General features: G+C 55.2%; 1 protein-coding gene across 3 annotated transcripts; it reads left to right on the top strand.

The window, feature by feature from the left end:
- The first annotated feature begins 4493 nt into the window (after positions 1 to 4493).
- On the top strand, positions 4494 to 14205 carry LOC128134466 (protocadherin-10-like). Of its 3 annotated transcripts, XM_052772167.1 has the most exons (5): positions 4494 to 6383; positions 6489 to 7589; positions 8791 to 8849; positions 8953 to 9041; positions 9289 to 14205. In XM_052772167.1, exons 1-5 carry the CDS (start codon positions 5031 to 5033, stop codon positions 9546 to 9548), a joined length of 2862 nt encoding a protein of 953 aa, XP_052628127.1. In that variant the 5' UTR covers positions 4494 to 5030; the 3' UTR covers positions 9549 to 14205. The 3 variants fall into 3 exon arrangements, with proteins under 3 accessions (XP_052628127.1, XP_052628126.1, XP_052628128.1); XM_052772166.1 differs by having other exon boundaries at positions 4494 to 7589; positions 9289 to 14204; XM_052772168.1 differs by lacking the exons at positions 8791 to 8849; positions 8953 to 9041; positions 9289 to 14205 and adding an exon at positions 8243 to 8774 and having other exon boundaries at positions 4494 to 7589.
- The last annotated feature ends 1418 nt before the right edge of the window (positions 14206 to 15623 follow it).

The following is a 15623-nucleotide window of genomic DNA, read 5'->3' as shown; positions in this document are numbered from 1 at the left end:
AGAGGAGAGGAGAGGAGGAGAGGAGAGGAGATACTCCCTTGTGGCTACAGGACCTTCTTCTCATAGGAAAGAGCAGTTCAAATTTCTTGTAGCATCACCCAGATGGAGCGGAGAGCTGCAGTGGTTTCTCTGCTGAAGGAGGTGAAGTCAATTGGAACCCCTCTTCCCCGGGCCAGTCTTCCCATTTCATCAAGATACACTGGGGAACTTGGGCTTGATGAACTCACACCTTCTGTTCCACATGGATTTGCAGACACCAAGAGACATAGACACCATCAACAGTTCTGACAGCTCGATCCCCTCTCACTGTCCAATGCGTGAAGCTGCTTGGCTCAAGCCATGGGTCTGCATGCCTTTAACTGTCCTGCTGCACCCAGCTTTTCCTCCTTGTGACACCTCCCTGGCCCTACCATCAGACCTCTTCCGACTTCTTTTTTGCACAGAGTTCAGGCAGTTTCACTTGCACTTCTCCCTGTAAGGTATTTTTCCAAGCCTTAAATCAGTTTTTTAGTCTTCTTTCAAAACTTCAGGCTCAGGCACTGCGCATACTATTCCAAGATTAGTCACACTGGTGCCTGACAGAGGAGAAGTGTTATCTTCTCTGTCCCAAAGCCTCTGCTCTTCCCCCATGCAAGCATCACACCATTGCCCACCCTTACTTGCCTGCTCACTGACCCCTCATTCCTTCTCAGTCCTTCCCAGAGGAGAGGAGACATTCCCACAGGACATTTTAGGGGAGAGCCTCTAAGAGGATGCCTAGGGCAGTACAAGTCCCAGCCCTCAGGATAATGGGGACACAGCCCTTCTTCTGCTTTGCGTCCAAGGTCTCTTACTTCAAGAGGAACAAAACACCAGCCATGAAAGCAGGTCCCTTTGTGGGCTTGGGTTTGCAAGAAAATCTCCCCCCTCTGAAGCAGGAGTAGAGGCGTTGGCTTCCTGAGCTGCTGGTGAAGTCTGTGTCCTACAGGGAGCCAGAACTGGCTCACCCAGAAGCTGAGTGGGACTGACCCCCCATGTCCTGAAAATGCTCAAAAGTAGATGACGGCTACAGAGGGTCTGCTTGGAGCTGAGGCCATGTTTTGGCCTCCATCTATCACAGGCAGAGGGGTTGGGGGATTTGTTCCTATGTGTTGCTGACCAAGAGAATCCAATGTACTTTACCAGTAGTAGCCCTTGAGTTGGTCACCTCGGCTACATCTTGTCACCTACAAATCACATGGAACTTCAGGAAAACTTTACGGACACACCCTGGCTCCAAACCTGCCCGGTGCGAAAGGTCTACCTGCACCACTGCCAGGGAATATGAGGGTGCTGAGCAACTCAAGCACCTTGCAGGACAGAGCCCATGGACTGGGACTTCCAGTGGGAATGGAGCCCCAGAATCCTTCATTGTTCCATACCACACATCTGGTCTGTGAAAAGAAATGTCTCCTTGACAAACACAGGACCTGTGCTTTCTTGAAACCAAGGCCCTCTGGACAGCGGTCTCCCTCGCCTTGGTGACCACTTCACCTCTGCTCAGCGTGGGTTGCTACAGATGGGGGCTTTCCAAATCACACAATAGTTTTGATCAGTCAGGAGCTCTGGAGGTCCCTGGTGCATCCATGCTCAGAGCGGGGCCAGTAGATCAGGTCGCTCAGGAGGATCTCCAAGGATGGCAATTCCTGCCACAGTCTGGTCTTTGTGCCAGTGTTTTACCACCCTCAGAGTGAAGATTTTTTCCTTAATAGCTACTAAGAATTTCCCTTTTCCAGCTTGTGCTCATACCTTTTTATCCTGTCCCTGTGCGCCTCTGAAAGGAGATTGGGCATGTTTCATGTTTTGCATCCCAGCACCCAAGGTCAGGCAGAGTGCCTCACCAGCCCTGATAAACACGGCCACCATCCCCTTCAGGGCACTGGTTTTTCCTCTGGGGAAGGCAGGGAGCCAAAGCTTCGGAGGGGAAGGAGCACTGATCAGGGCATCCTGCTGCACAGAGCTTTGTGGCTTCAAAGACTGAGCCCCCAGCATCTGACCCTGCACAAGCAGCCCAGGACTGACTTACCAGCTGCGGGGCCAGGGCTGCTCTCATCTTCAGCCAGGAGACCCCCCCTCCCACTGTGGTTGTCCTCTTGGGCACTGCAAACTATAAGTGCTCTCGCTTTGAGCAAAAAGGGAGCAGCGAACCCACATGCACGGCTGGGCAGACGGACGCCTTGGGGAGCTGGGGGAAGGGATGTGCGGTCTGGCAGGGACAGCATTTCTGGCAGACCCTTCTGCTGCCCTAGAATGCAGCGGGCAGGAAAACAGAGTGACGGTGGTGGCTGGGCAAGGTTTGGTGCCTGCAGGCAGCTGGGTGACGGTCCCCCAACCCTTTGCTCTCTGCATGGCTTTTCCAAGGCGGCTCAGCCTGCGGCATCTCCCACTACTTCCCACCCTGATCTCTCCGGCTGGCCTTGCCAAGGCACATCAGTGCTGACCTGCGGCAACCGGCCACCCACCCGCCTGTGCCAAGACATCTCAGAGAGACCCCCCCCCTTTCTTCTAGCTTCCAGCATCTTCCAAAAACAAGCTTCTAGCTGCGTCCTGATTCCTTACCCCGAGAGAACAGGGCTGGCAGCTGAACACTGCCCTGCATCACAAGAGGGGACTTAAAATCTACAGGACATGAAGTGGGGTGTTAGCTGGGGTGCTGGACTGTCCCCATGCCATCTCCCCCATCCTGCTGTTCAGCCTGCTCTGCTGTGCCCCCCCGAACAAGGCTCTTTTTTGGATTCCCCATCCCTCTGCAGCACCCCCAGCCTGTGCCATTTCCTTCAGGAAAGGGATCCTTGGAACAAGCCTGTGCCCCCTCTGAAGCCCCCCACTTTTGACCTTGGTCCCCTGGACTCGTGGGGGCTGCGGGGGGGGCAGCAAGGGACTCCAAGGTTTGGGGAGGTGAGGAAAAGAAACAGAATGGGACTATTCCGTGACCTCCCTTAGGGGAGGGAAGCAAGGGGGTGGGGGATGGACAGATCCCCCCCAAGGAAGCGACGATGGAGAGCTGCGGGGCGGGGGGGGGGCATTGCTGAGCAGAGCCGAAAAAAAGCAGGCAGGACTGGGCAGGGGGCCGGGGGGGCACGGATCCTGCCGGGAACGGGTTGCACTTTTGGGAGGAAGGGAATGGATATTTTAATCTGAATCAAACAAAAGGGCGAGAGCCGCTCCGAGGATTTCCTGGAACGCACTTGGTCGGAGACGGGGAAGGACTGGAGGGAGGGAAACGAGACCCCCGAAAATCTCTGTGTCCAGTGTCCCCCTCGTCCCCCCCCCATCCCCCTCTGGCCTGAGCCGCCCTCGGGGGGGTCCCGGAGCAGCCCTACCCCAACCATCCCACCTCCGGGGTCCCAGCCCCGGGCAGGGCTGGGCGGTGATACAGGGCGGGGAGGGGGGGGACAGATCGGGGATTGGGGGGGGGGGGGGATGAGAAAAGAAACAGATCGGGGCGGGGGGTGACAGCGACGACGGCAGGGGTGGCCCTGGCGTGGGAGATGGTGCGGGGGCCGGGCCGGTCGTGATCGGCGCTTCCGATGCAGCCTGGGCTTCGCTTACCGGCTGCCGTCCCGATTCCACCCGTGAGCGGCCCGAGCCCACGCGTGACCCAGCCGCCCCCCTCCTTCCACCTGCTCCCCGTCCCGGCCTCCACCCAACCCCTGCCCGCCCCTCTCCCCAACCGGCGGCCCCACGAGCGCGGCACGTCCCGCGTGGGTCGCGCTGCCCTCCCAGGGACAAAATCCCCTTTCCCCAGCCCGACAAACCCCTCCAGCCCCTCCGCCTCCTGCTTCCTCCGGTCTCCCGGTCGCCTCTGGATCCTGCCTCCCACGCGTGTCCCCGTGGAGAGCGGGGGGGGGGAGGCGGTTGGGGCCGGCGGTTGCCTTCCCACCGGGGACCGGGAGGCAGAGACAAAGGCGGTGAAATATCACCGCACGGCTAAAGCCGCTCCGAGCCCCGCCGAGCCCTTAACTAGATCGTTAGGGGATTATCCGCACCCTAAGTAGCCGCGGGGCGGGGGGGGGCGGCCGCCCCGTCCCGTTACCGAGCGCCCCCGGGGACGGCGCCGGTGGGAGGCGACGGGCGGAGCTGCCCGGGCGCGGCGGCGGCTGGAGCCCGGTCTGCGGGGAGAACGGATCGGCCAGCGGAGGGACCGTGATCGGTACCGGGGAGGGGAGCGGGGAGAGGGAGCGGGGGGGTCGCAGGGTGCTCCGTCTGTCGCCCTCCGGGGACCGGTGGGGGACCCGAGGCTCCGTCCGCGCCCGCCTCCCCCTCGCCTTCTGCGGGGGGCGGAAAGTTTGTGCCCGCGGGGGGGAGCAGCCGCCAGGGTGGGGGCGCAGGGGTGGGGGGACCGGTCCTGGGGTGTCCGGCGGGATCGTGCCCCGAGAGCCCGAGGGGGCTGACGCTGGCGTGCCCGGCGGGGGACCGGGATTAGGGGCGCGGGGCTGTGGGCAGGCGGGGGGTCTGGGGTGGGAGCAGGCAAGGAAGGAGCGGGGGGTGGGCGCTCTCTCTGTGCCTCCGCACGGATGGGCTCAGCATTATCCAGGGCTGTAATCCCCCCTGCTCCGGTAATTAAAAACTCCGCATTACAAGGAAAACGGTGTGCAGGGAAATGTAATCAAGTCTGGAGGGGCTTAACCATCTGGTAAAGGTTAGGACCGGCACGGCGGGGGACGCGGCCGGGGGATTTGGCAGCCGCCGCGATCCAGGCTCCTCTTAATCTACCACGGGGACGAACGCAGCATCTGCGGGGTAATACCGGTGCCCCGGGCAGCGATCGGTCTCGCTGGAGCTCCCACCGCCGTTAACGGGACCTGCCCGGGGCTAGCCACCTTCCCAGGTGCGCCCGGCTCCAGTAGACCGATTCTGGTGTGGCACCGGGGCCCGGACTGCGTCCTCTCCCCGGGGCCAGCAGGGAAGGGGTTAAGCGGCCGCCGGTGGCTGCGGCTCGGCCCCCCAGCTCCGGGCAGGGCCCTCCCCCGCCGCCCCCGGGAGCCCGAAACTCTTTGGAAGTGCAAGGGATGAGCAAAGGTGAGGGGGGACCCGGCGGCGCGGGTGGGACCCCGCGTCCCCGGGAGGGCTGCGGGGCCATGGGGACCGGGCCAGGGTCCGGGCCGTGGGGGCAGCTCTTCCTCCGCTCCCTCCTCTTCCTCCTGCTGGCCGGGGCCCCGGCACCGCGCCCGGCGAGCGGGCAGCTGCGCTACGCCGTGCCGGAGGAGCTGGAGCATGGAGCCTTCGTGGCCAATCTGGGCGAGGACCTGGGGCTGGACGTGTCCACCCTGTCAGCACGGCGGTTCCGCATCGTGTCGCGGGCCGGGGCCAGGCAGCACCTGGAGGTGAACCTGGAGAACGGGATCCTCTTCGTGAACGAGCGGATTGACCGGGAGGAGGTGTGTGAAGCCAGGGGAACCTGCCTGCTCCACCTGCAGCTCCTCGTCGAGAGCCCGCTGGAGCTCTACCGCGTCGAGGTGGAGGTACTGGACATCAATGACCATGCGCCCACCTTCCCCTGGCAAGAGTATGTGCTGGAGGTGGCCGAGTCTGCTGTGCTCGGTGCCCGCTTCCCACTGGAGAGCGCCCAGGATCCTGACGTGGGTACCAACTCGGTGCACACCTACCGGCTCAGCCCCAACGGTTTCTTTTCGCTCGAGGTGCAGACGCGCAGTGACAACAGCAAGTTTGCAGAGCTGGTGCTGGAGCACGCCCTCGACCGCGAGCAGCAACGTGTGCACCGAGTGCTGCTCACCGCTCTTGACGGCGGTGTCCCCGAGCGCTCAGGCACAGCTCACATCCTCGTCACTGTACTGGATGCAAACGACAACGTGCCTGCCTTTGACCAGCCCTCGTATGGCGTGAGCCTTCCTGAGGATGCCCCTGCTGGCACCCTGGTCATCCAGCTCAATGCCACTGACCTGGATGAGGGCCCCAACGGGGAGATCGAGTACTCCTTCAGTGGGCATGCACCACCGCATGTCCGGGAGCTCTTCCACATAGAGCCCCAGAGTGGGCAGGTGCTGCTGAAGGGCTCCCTGGACTATGAGCGGGCAAGCCTCCACGAGCTCTATGTGCAAGCCAAGGACCGTGGACCCTCAGCTGTGGCCGTGCACTGCCGGGTGCTTGTGCACCTCCTCGATGTGAATGACAACGCACCAGAGGTGACCCTCACCTCTGTGTCCACGCCTGTGCTGGAGGATGCCCCACCAGGCACCGTCATCGCTGTCATCAGTGTTCTGGACCGGGACTCTGGGGACAACGGGCGTGTGAGCTGCGAGGTTGGCCCCGATGTACCTTTTGAGCTCCGCTCCTCCTTCCGCAACTACTACACGCTGGTCACCACGCAAGCGCTGGACCGGGAGGTTGTGCCCGAGTACAATGTAAGCATCACAGCACGGGACATGGGCTCCCCTGCCCTGCTGACCCACAGCACCCTCACTGTCCCGGTGTCCGATGTGAACGACAATGCCCCACACTTCCTCCAGCCCTCCTACAGCGTCTACGTGATGGAGAACAATGCGCCAGGTGCCTCCATCTGCTCCGTCAGTGCATTGGACCCTGACTGCCAACAAAACGCCTACCTGTCCTACTCCATTGCTGATGGGCACATCCATGGCATGCCTGTGGGCACCTATGTGTCTATCAACTCAGACAGTGGGCACATGTATGCCCTGCGCTCCCTTGATTATGAGCAAATCCGCAGCTTCCAGATTGAGGTACAAGCACAGGATGCGGGTTTCCCCCCACTCAGCGCCAACGTCACTGTCCACATCTTTGTGCTGGACCAGAATGACAATGCTCCGGTCATCGTTTCCCCCATGCCCCGCAACGGCTCCGTGGCCACCGAGCTGGTGCCACGATCAGCCAGGCCTGGCTACCTCGTGGGCACAGTGTCGGCGGTGGATGCAGACGCAGGGCTGAACTCCCGTCTCTCCTACCAGCTCCTCCAGGCCACTGACTTCACCCTCTTCAGCGTGGCACCAGACACGGGCGAGCTGCGCACCCTACGCTCCTTTCTGGAGCAGGATGCAACCCAGCAGCGGCTGGTGGTGCAAGTGCGGGACGGTGGGCAGCCAGCCCTCTCTGCCACCGTGTCTCTCCTCCTTTCGGTGGTGGAGACCATGCCTCAGACTCTCTCTGACTTCAGTGAGTTCAGCCTCCCCCCAGAGGCCTCCTCATCCTCCCCACTCACCCTCTACCTCCTTGTTTCCCTGGGCTCCATCTCCTTCACCTTCCTCCTCGCCATCCTCATCCTCACGGCCATTCGGTGCCGCAGAGAGCAGCGCTCCTGCCAGGGTGACAGCTGCTCACCACCCTGCTGCCACTGCTGCCCCGGGTCCAGACCCTCCTCTGATGGCCTGAAGACATCCAACCTGATGGTGCAGCCCCCCGCAGGGACCACAGCTGCCACCTGCCTCGATGTACCCGGGGGCGGCCCCCCAGGCTACTGCTACAAGGTCTGCCTTGGTCCTGAGTCTGCCCAGAGTGACTTCATGTTCCTCAAACCCTGCAGCCCCCCCAGGAATAACGAGAAGGGTCCCGGGAAGCTGTCCCAGCCGGGACAGCATCTCCAGGTCTCCAAGCAGGTAACACCGTGCCCGGTAGTGCTTACTGTCGCTCCACGGGTCCCCCCCGCCCCCTCCCTCAGCCTCTGCCGTGAGAGAAACCAGGCACGGCTTTTCCCAGAGAATAACGGGCGCCTTTGATCAGTGCAGGAATTAGGAGCCGTCAGGCAGCGGGAAACTCTCCACCGATCTAATTACCGGGGGAGTGTCAGGCTCAGCTGAGGCAGAGGAAATCCCTTCCTGCCACCTTTTTGCACCCATTAAAGGGGGTGCTCTGGTGCCCCAGAGGGGTGGGATGGTGGGGGTGGCATCTCCTTCATGTGGGTGAACAACTCACACTGGGACAGCCTGAGCATCGCTGCGGGTCTGCTTTCCCTGTGCTGGCGGGGGTCCACAGTGTCCTGCTGCTGCACCTGGGGCTGGTCCCAGCCCTGCCAGCATTGCTCATGCCCCCAGTTCTGGCACCCAGGCCTGGCCGCTGTGCTGCACTGGGCTGCACCATAGGGGAGGGAGCGGGGTATTAGGGGTGGGATTTTGATGTCAATATTTGTTAGGTATTGAAATGAGGAACGTCTAATTTTCCCAATGAAAGACTCATTCTGAAACACGATTACAAGGATGGAGAGTGATGAGGCGTCTAATCCACTTACGTTTGACTTCTTTTAATAAAACAGCCCTTCCAAGGAGAGTCCAAGACTCCCTGCCAAGAGGCTCTCCCTGCATGTGTCCTTGCACCACTGGACTCACTTCTCTAATACGCTAATGGGATTTTCCCCTAGTTGTTTGCAACCCCCCTGCAACATTGAGTATGCAGCCAACTTCTGCACCTCTCACCCTCTGGTGTCTGAGACCTGGGCTAAGTTACCATCGCACTGGCAAAAAAGGCTTTTTAAAATTAACAGAAATAGGAAAAGCTCCTCTTTCTTCCCAGAAGGACAGACTTTGGCAATTAAACTCTCAGAGACAGAAAGCAAGCCCCAGACAACTCCGATGTCTCAGGAAGGTAGGGAAGTTCCAGAAGGGAGCAGGCTGGTTCAACACTGCCTCAGTTTCCCTAAAATGGGAATGTGCTGCTTGCTTCTCTGCACAGAAGGAGATGGAGTCCTGCATCCCTGGCTACTGAAGCCTGGTGCTGGCAGGGCTGGGCTGATTAACAGAGGGTCCCAGGGCTGATTAACAGAGGGTCCCGATAACCAGCCTTGCCTTTCCCTGTGTTTTCCAGATCAAGCAGCCCAACACAGACTGGGTGCCTCCAAGCACGCAACGACCTGCCCTGAAGAGGTACTAAATCCGGCACTGTGGGAACAGAAGGAGTGGGTGGAAGGGGGATGTGGGGAGGGGAGGTTATCTCCAATGCAGCTTTGAATTGATCTCTTCTCTTTAGCTCCCAGAGCCTGGAGGACGTGGGTGAAATCCGCAGGGCCCTCCAGAAGGAGCATGAGAGGCTGTGCACACTGGTGACCCCTGTCTCTGGTTAGTATTGGGTTGCTGGGCTGGGAAGACCAGACCCTCTTGTTGCTTGGTGGAGGTGCAGTGAGGGGGACACATCCCTGTTCCTAGCAGTGGCAGAGTTTTGTGGGATGGAAGGGCATCCAGGCTCCAGAAGGAAGTTTGGTGACACATGGCCACGGGCTTGCACCCTGGGACATGGATGTCACTGTCCCACTGAGCTATGGATATGACCTCCCCTGAGCCAGTCTCACACTCATCTTTCCTCCAGAGTTTCAGAAGGCTTCAGCAGGCACCAACAGCATCTGGACACCACAGTACAGCCCCTTGTACCCAGGGCACATCCCAGCCCTGGATTATCAGCACAATGTCTACATCCCTGGCACCCCCACTCTGCTTTCCAGCAAAGATGGGCCCCTCTTCCTGGGCCGGGAGAACAAGAACAGCTTCTCCACCTTTGGCAAGAGGAAGAAGATGACAACTTACTGTGACATGCATGACAGTGTGGTTATCAACAACGACCTAAAATAGTGACCAGTGCTGGGCCTGGATGGCTCTGCCCAAGGCCCTGGGAATCACTTGCATTATTTCAGCTGCTAGGTCCACCAGCAGCACACAGCTTGCTGTATGGATCACTCGACTTTGTGGGGCTGCTGGGATAGTGGCTCATCAGAGTGTGGGGAAAGGATTTAAGGAGCAAGAGACTGAAAAGTGATAGGGATGGGCAGGGGAAGAGGGGAGGGGGCATTTCTCCCATCTTATCCTGCAGAGCTGTGTTGGCAGCAGGTGCTGTTGGGGGTCCATATGACCAGATTTAAGCAAATCTGCCTTGAGTTTACCCATTCCCATGTCCCCTTAGGGACCATCCATCTCTGTAAACATTGTCACTTCTTTGTCTTGTCTGGCTGTGTGAATGTACTGAGCTGCATGCCTGTATTTCTGTCCCAGTAGGCATGGAAAATGTATGCAGACCAAGTCTGGTTCAGTCAAACCTGACCCTGCATACTGGGGCAGTGACCATTGCTCTGTCCCTGAGATCCAGTGGGTTGTGTTGCATGCCTAGAGCAGCTGGTGGTGTCTGTCTTCTCCAGGAAGTGAGTGCAAAACCCAGCCATTATGGGTGCTTCCCTTCAAACCCTGACCCAACACTTGCAGGGCTGGAGACTCGAAGTCCAGGACACAGCCCAGGTCCAGGACACAGCCGGTCTTTGCTTTGGGAGCAGCATGGGCTGGAGCACATACAGATTGGATGGCCAGAAGAGCTGTTAGCTTAAGCAGCTGAGATGCACAAGGTGAGGCCCTTCTGGCTAACTCTGTAGCCCAAGGCAACATCATCTGAATGAAAGACAGTTTCCAGCCATCAGAGGGGCCCCAACACAGGTGGCAGTCCTTTTCCCTCCTCCCCCTGCCCTCATAGATTCTCTGTTTTCCCCAAGTCCTGAATGCCTGGGGGAACCCCTGCACTGGGGGCCCCACCTGCACAGGACAGACATCTCCCACTGTGCCCTGCTTCTCTTTGAGGACTTTTAGCTGGCTCTCAGGAGCCCTCAAGGGCAGGACTCCAGCCCTGGAACAGTCTCTCCCCTGCCCTGCTCACCCTACACCTGTCCACCCGGTCTGTCTGCCACCATTGCCAATCGCTTCTGTCACGGGACAGTTCATTTCCAATCCATCTGTGCAGAACATGACAGCTCTTTCTAAAGCAAGTTTGTTTCACAATGTCTGATTTGTACCAATAAATTGTATTTTAATAGCTCACTCTGGCTCCTGGCTGTCCCTGAGCTGCACATGACAGCAGCAATTGCTGCTCAGCTCTTGGAGCAGAGGTCTCAACTCCAGGAGACACATGTGTCCCTCTGGCCTCCTTAGTTGCTGGAGCAGCCCAGGAGAGCTCATTTTATTCACTTCACCTGGATGCTGTGGGTTCAAGGTCCCCTTCCGTCCTTCCCTGGACTCAGGAGCACTTTGGGGTCATGGCCAGGAGGAGCCGTGTGCTGGAGATGTCACACAGCTCCTTGCTCCATGCTCCAGCTTGGGGAGAGACTCTGCAGGGATTTGCACCAAGGCATGGACATAAAGGTCTTTGAACTGCTGGGGAGAGGGGCTGGATCTGGCAGTAATGGCTTATTGTTGTTATCGTGCATTGCTTTCTATGGTTCATTTAAGCTTTCCCCTGGATGCTCGCCACCCACCAGCTTGCCTTGAGAGTCGCAGAGATAACCTGGATGTGTGCCAGGTGTAGGGACCAACTGCCTGGGAATAGGCAAGCCTGTATCTGCTGGTGGGATGACTCTTGACTTGATGTGGGAAGCAGTTCGCTTCTGGATGAAGTCCTGAGATGGCCACGCCATGGCTGTCCTTCTCTTACCCTCCCACTTGCTCAGCGACTGGCTTGGGGAGGCTGCAATGCGGCTTTTGGGATTAACCCAGGAAAGTCCTTGTCTACAAGTGGGTAACATGCTCTTTAGTGGAAGCGGGGGGGCAGGGAACACTCAGAGGGACCCCATGGGAGTCAGGACCCAGGAGGACAGTGCTTTGGACATGAAGGGGACCTCACTGCTTCTGGTGACTTCAGTCCCTGCTCACATCTGCCTGACTGTGAATAGATGAAATATTCCCTGTCCCAATCAGATGGTAGGATGGAGGATTTTATGCTGCTGAATGCATTCTTCAATGGTCTCTACAGAGCATTAAGGTTAAAAAAAGAATCCCAAACAGCCACTGCCTGAGACCTCTGTACAGCATTAGCTTGTTTCACTGCTTCAAAAGAACAAAAGAATTCTGTAAAGTGATACAATAAATTTAATAACAGCCTCAAGAAGTAATAAAAGCATCAAATGGACCTGGCTCCCTGTGGGGCAGCAAGCATCTCCCTTTCCCGGATTAGCTCTTGCAACATCTTCCCTGCCATTTTCAGGTGGTGTTGGCCAGGCATCAGGAGAGGACTGCAGCCCGAGTCCAGCAGAAGCGCTCAGCCACATCCCTCTGCAGCAGGGCCAAGCTGTTAGCTGTGTTTTAGCTCACGCAGCAAAAGCACCCAGTGCATGTGCTTCATGGTATCCAGAATCTACAGGAATGCATGGAGCTGGCACTTTGTATCAGATTCCCAGGTGAGGCTTCCCAAAGGGAAATTGATCTCAAAATTGATCCCCCAAACCGTAGGCATTTGAAAGTGACACTTTGTATCCCTGTCTTTGGAATTTTGCAGGGGTGAGCAATCAAGTGGCCAGCTTTTGCCACATCCCCGCAAATGTGTCACTCTGCAGTGTATTTTCTTGGCATTTTTTAACCCCTACTACTAAGGCTCAGCTGACACCCAGTAAATTGCCTCCCTTTCCTCTCCATTACTCCTGGCTGTCCTCAGCCCAGGAGATGAGATAGATACACACACGTCTGCGCCTCTTGCTGATCCCCAGGTTTGCCTGTTCGTGTCAGGCCTCTTCCAAAAGGGATTTGAGGGTCAACGCAGTGCCCAGCCCAGGCCCCAACACCCCACATTCCCTGAGGATCTCCTTTTGCTTAGTTGAAGGAAACCCTGCACTGACAAGAGCTCAGTTTCAATCTTTCTTCTCCATCAACATAGTGAGAAAAAGGACAATAAAAAGGGACTTGCTTTAGGGGAGAGAGCACTTGCTTAAACCTAATTCAACAACACTATCCCTTCTTCAAAGGGCATGCCTGGTCAGAATCGTCCATCTAATAGATGAGATCTCCCTTGAAGATCTCCCGCAGGGACAGGGTGTCATTAAAAATGCAAGGTCTTTGCCCTACAACCAGTTATTTTTACAACTCTTCCTGTGCTTACACTCCTGCACAGTTCATGAGCATTAGCTGGTTTCTGTAGTCTGGTAATGCACTGGGCATGAGAGCTGCTTTGGAGACATACTCAACAGAACGCTCTCTATATGCTCCTCTCATACATTCCAGCTCTCTCAGAGATCCAGAGGCAAATCTGGCTTTCAGGGACCTGCCAGCCAGCTTGAGATTTGCTTCTACAACAGCAGGAAAGTTGCCACGTGGTGCAGTTGGCTGCAAAATGCTGCAGGCCGTGCTAGGCAGGCACATAGCGCTGCTGGGCACCAGAACAAATCGGGGGTTTTTTGTGTGCTCTTGCTATTGCTGACTAGACTCTTTGGATGGAAACATTACTTACATCTCTGTAATGACTTGAAAGTGTATACCAGAGAGACAAAATGAATCCAGAGGTAGAGAGAAAAGAGACCAGAGAGAAGGACCTAGAGGGGCTGGTGCTCAGCTCTATTCCAGTCTGCCATGCATGGAGTCAAGTAGCAGCCAATGAAGCCCACAGGAAACCTCAGCGGGGATGCAGCACTCTGCATGTGGTCAGGTTAGGCTGGGTAGAGCCATGAATACAGGTGGTGTCAGCTCCTCAGAGGGGTCAGTATCGGCAGGACAGAGCTAAAATCCATGGGGACCAGTGGGAGTCTGCGCATTGACCTTGCAGGGTTCTGGATCCAGCCCAAAGTCTGTGGCACTCAGTGGTTAATTAACAGTGAAGTCTGTGGCACTTGGTGGTTAATTACAGTCTCTGAAGATGCTAGGGCTTTGTTTTCCTGTGTTGTCTTCTCACTTGAAGATGATGCTGGAACAAACACATCTTAATTTAGCCAAGACTGGGTCAAGGTCCATGCTGATTTCTTTTCAAATTGCCTCAGTGTCTTAAATATGTCCCTAGACTCACCCTACAGAACAGCCTGCTGTTCTTGGCTGGATCCCCTCCTCCTGCTTTCTTCTTGATCTCAGTAGGTGTTTTGTAGAAATAAATATCCTTTAGCTTTTGTCATAATAATTTAACCTCTGCTACACTGAAAAATGGTCTGCATGATTGTCACATGCTCATTTTCTCTGTTCCTTTGCACCTTTTCTTTTTTTACTGCTCTGAAAACATTAGTTGCCAAGTCCTCCACAGAGATCAGAGGAAGAAACAGGCCTGGGCTAAGAGAAGCTTTTGCCTCCCCAGTTTGCCTATAATGTGTTTTCAGTCTAAGTGGTGGAAATGTCACTGACTCTGTTTGTAGCATTCACTCAAGTGGAATTAATGCTTCTTGTTAGTGATAATATGACTTAATCAGCTTAATTTTTGTAAGACATAAGTAGACACCTTTGTGTATTGGATAACTTACGACATACTGGACGAAAAAGCATGAGTGAAGGCTTTGAAAATAAATTAAATATGACCTCTAGTGCAGCCTACACTTTGACTCATGATTCATCTCCCATGAAATTCAATGATTTACAAATCTTACATTTGAATAAATGATACATTTTTGCATGTTTTAAATAATAGCAGTGATTTTTATTTCAGCATTCAGAATTCAAAGTGTTTCTCCAATGCCAGGAAGCAGGGCAAACAAGTTCATGTTAAACGGATTGAAAAATAAAACATTCGTGCAGTCAACCATCAGAAATACATCCAGAGGATCTGCAGGCATTTGTGATGAGATACTTATTTTAATTCATTGCTAGGAATATCTGCAACAACAGGTGAAAAAAATGCATCAGAAGAAATGTAGAGAGAGTGAAGATTCCCAGAAGGGTCACTAAGGTCTTCATATCAAATTCATTCATTTCAATAATGCCTACAACAGAAAATATCATTAAATAGCTCCAGAAATGTCGTATCATACATTTTGCCTGCACAGAAAATAAATCATACTTATACAAAAGAAGGAGAAGCAGGAAAAGCAACCATCAATCAAGAATATTATTATGAGCATTAGTAACATTTCTGATAGGCCAGGATGCAGAGACTCTGTGATAGCAGGCTGCATGTGAAATAGAAAAATTGGGGTTAAATTGCTATGTGAACCCAGGGAAAAGATGAGCTGTCTGAATTTGTTCTGTTCTGTTGCAATGAGTCACTGAATTTCTGTATCCAAATCTTCCCCTAAAAAGCACTGGAGTTCATCGTGGTGCAAACAATAACGCAGATCTCTACACAGGGATTTTTGAGACCAAGCCTATCTGAAATTCAGAGGTTAGTTTAGATTCTAACATCACAGGGAAGCCTAGCTGGATTGATGAGTCTCCTCATGTCCATGTCCATATTTCTTGGTGTTTTAACTAACAGAAAGTTTTTTTCATACTGCCAAGGGTGAGGGCTGAGGGCTCTAGGCTTAATTTTTCTGTCAAAGAGCTGCTGCTGTTTTGCACCCAGTTTATCACTGCTCTTGCTCTGCAGTCATTCAGTCTGGATTGACTAAATCTCCAAAGCTCCCCTGAGTACAGACGGAACATATCCACCCAGGTATCAAAATATAAGGAGTTTGAACTGGGGCTGAATCCCACCTGCAGAATCCCTCTTGTCCCCAGTCTCCTCCTTGATCTTCCTTTAATATCATTTACCAGAAGTGGAGATAAAGCCCTACGTCCCCAGCACCTGTCTGTCAGTGGCATTTTATCAGAGACCAGAGGAACAGATTTGCTGTTTGCTTTGAGTCTCCCCTAGAAGACCAAACATCAGGAATGTAATCCTGAAATCAGATCCTAAAACTGAAGCTTAATTTTTCTGTTGCCAGGAAATGTAGTGTTATATTCAGTTTGCTTACCTGAACTATCTTTTCTTCCTCTTAGTTTCCCCCTGCA

This window comes from Harpia harpyja, chromosome 20, assembly GCF_026419915.1.
Source record: "Harpia harpyja isolate bHarHar1 chromosome 20, bHarHar1 primary haplotype, whole genome shotgun sequence".
In the NCBI taxonomy this organism is placed as follows: Eukaryota; Metazoa; Chordata; class Aves; order Accipitriformes; family Accipitridae; genus Harpia; species Harpia harpyja.
The sequence above is the reverse complement of the archived record's forward strand: the minus strand, read 5'-3'. Positions and strand labels throughout refer to the sequence as shown.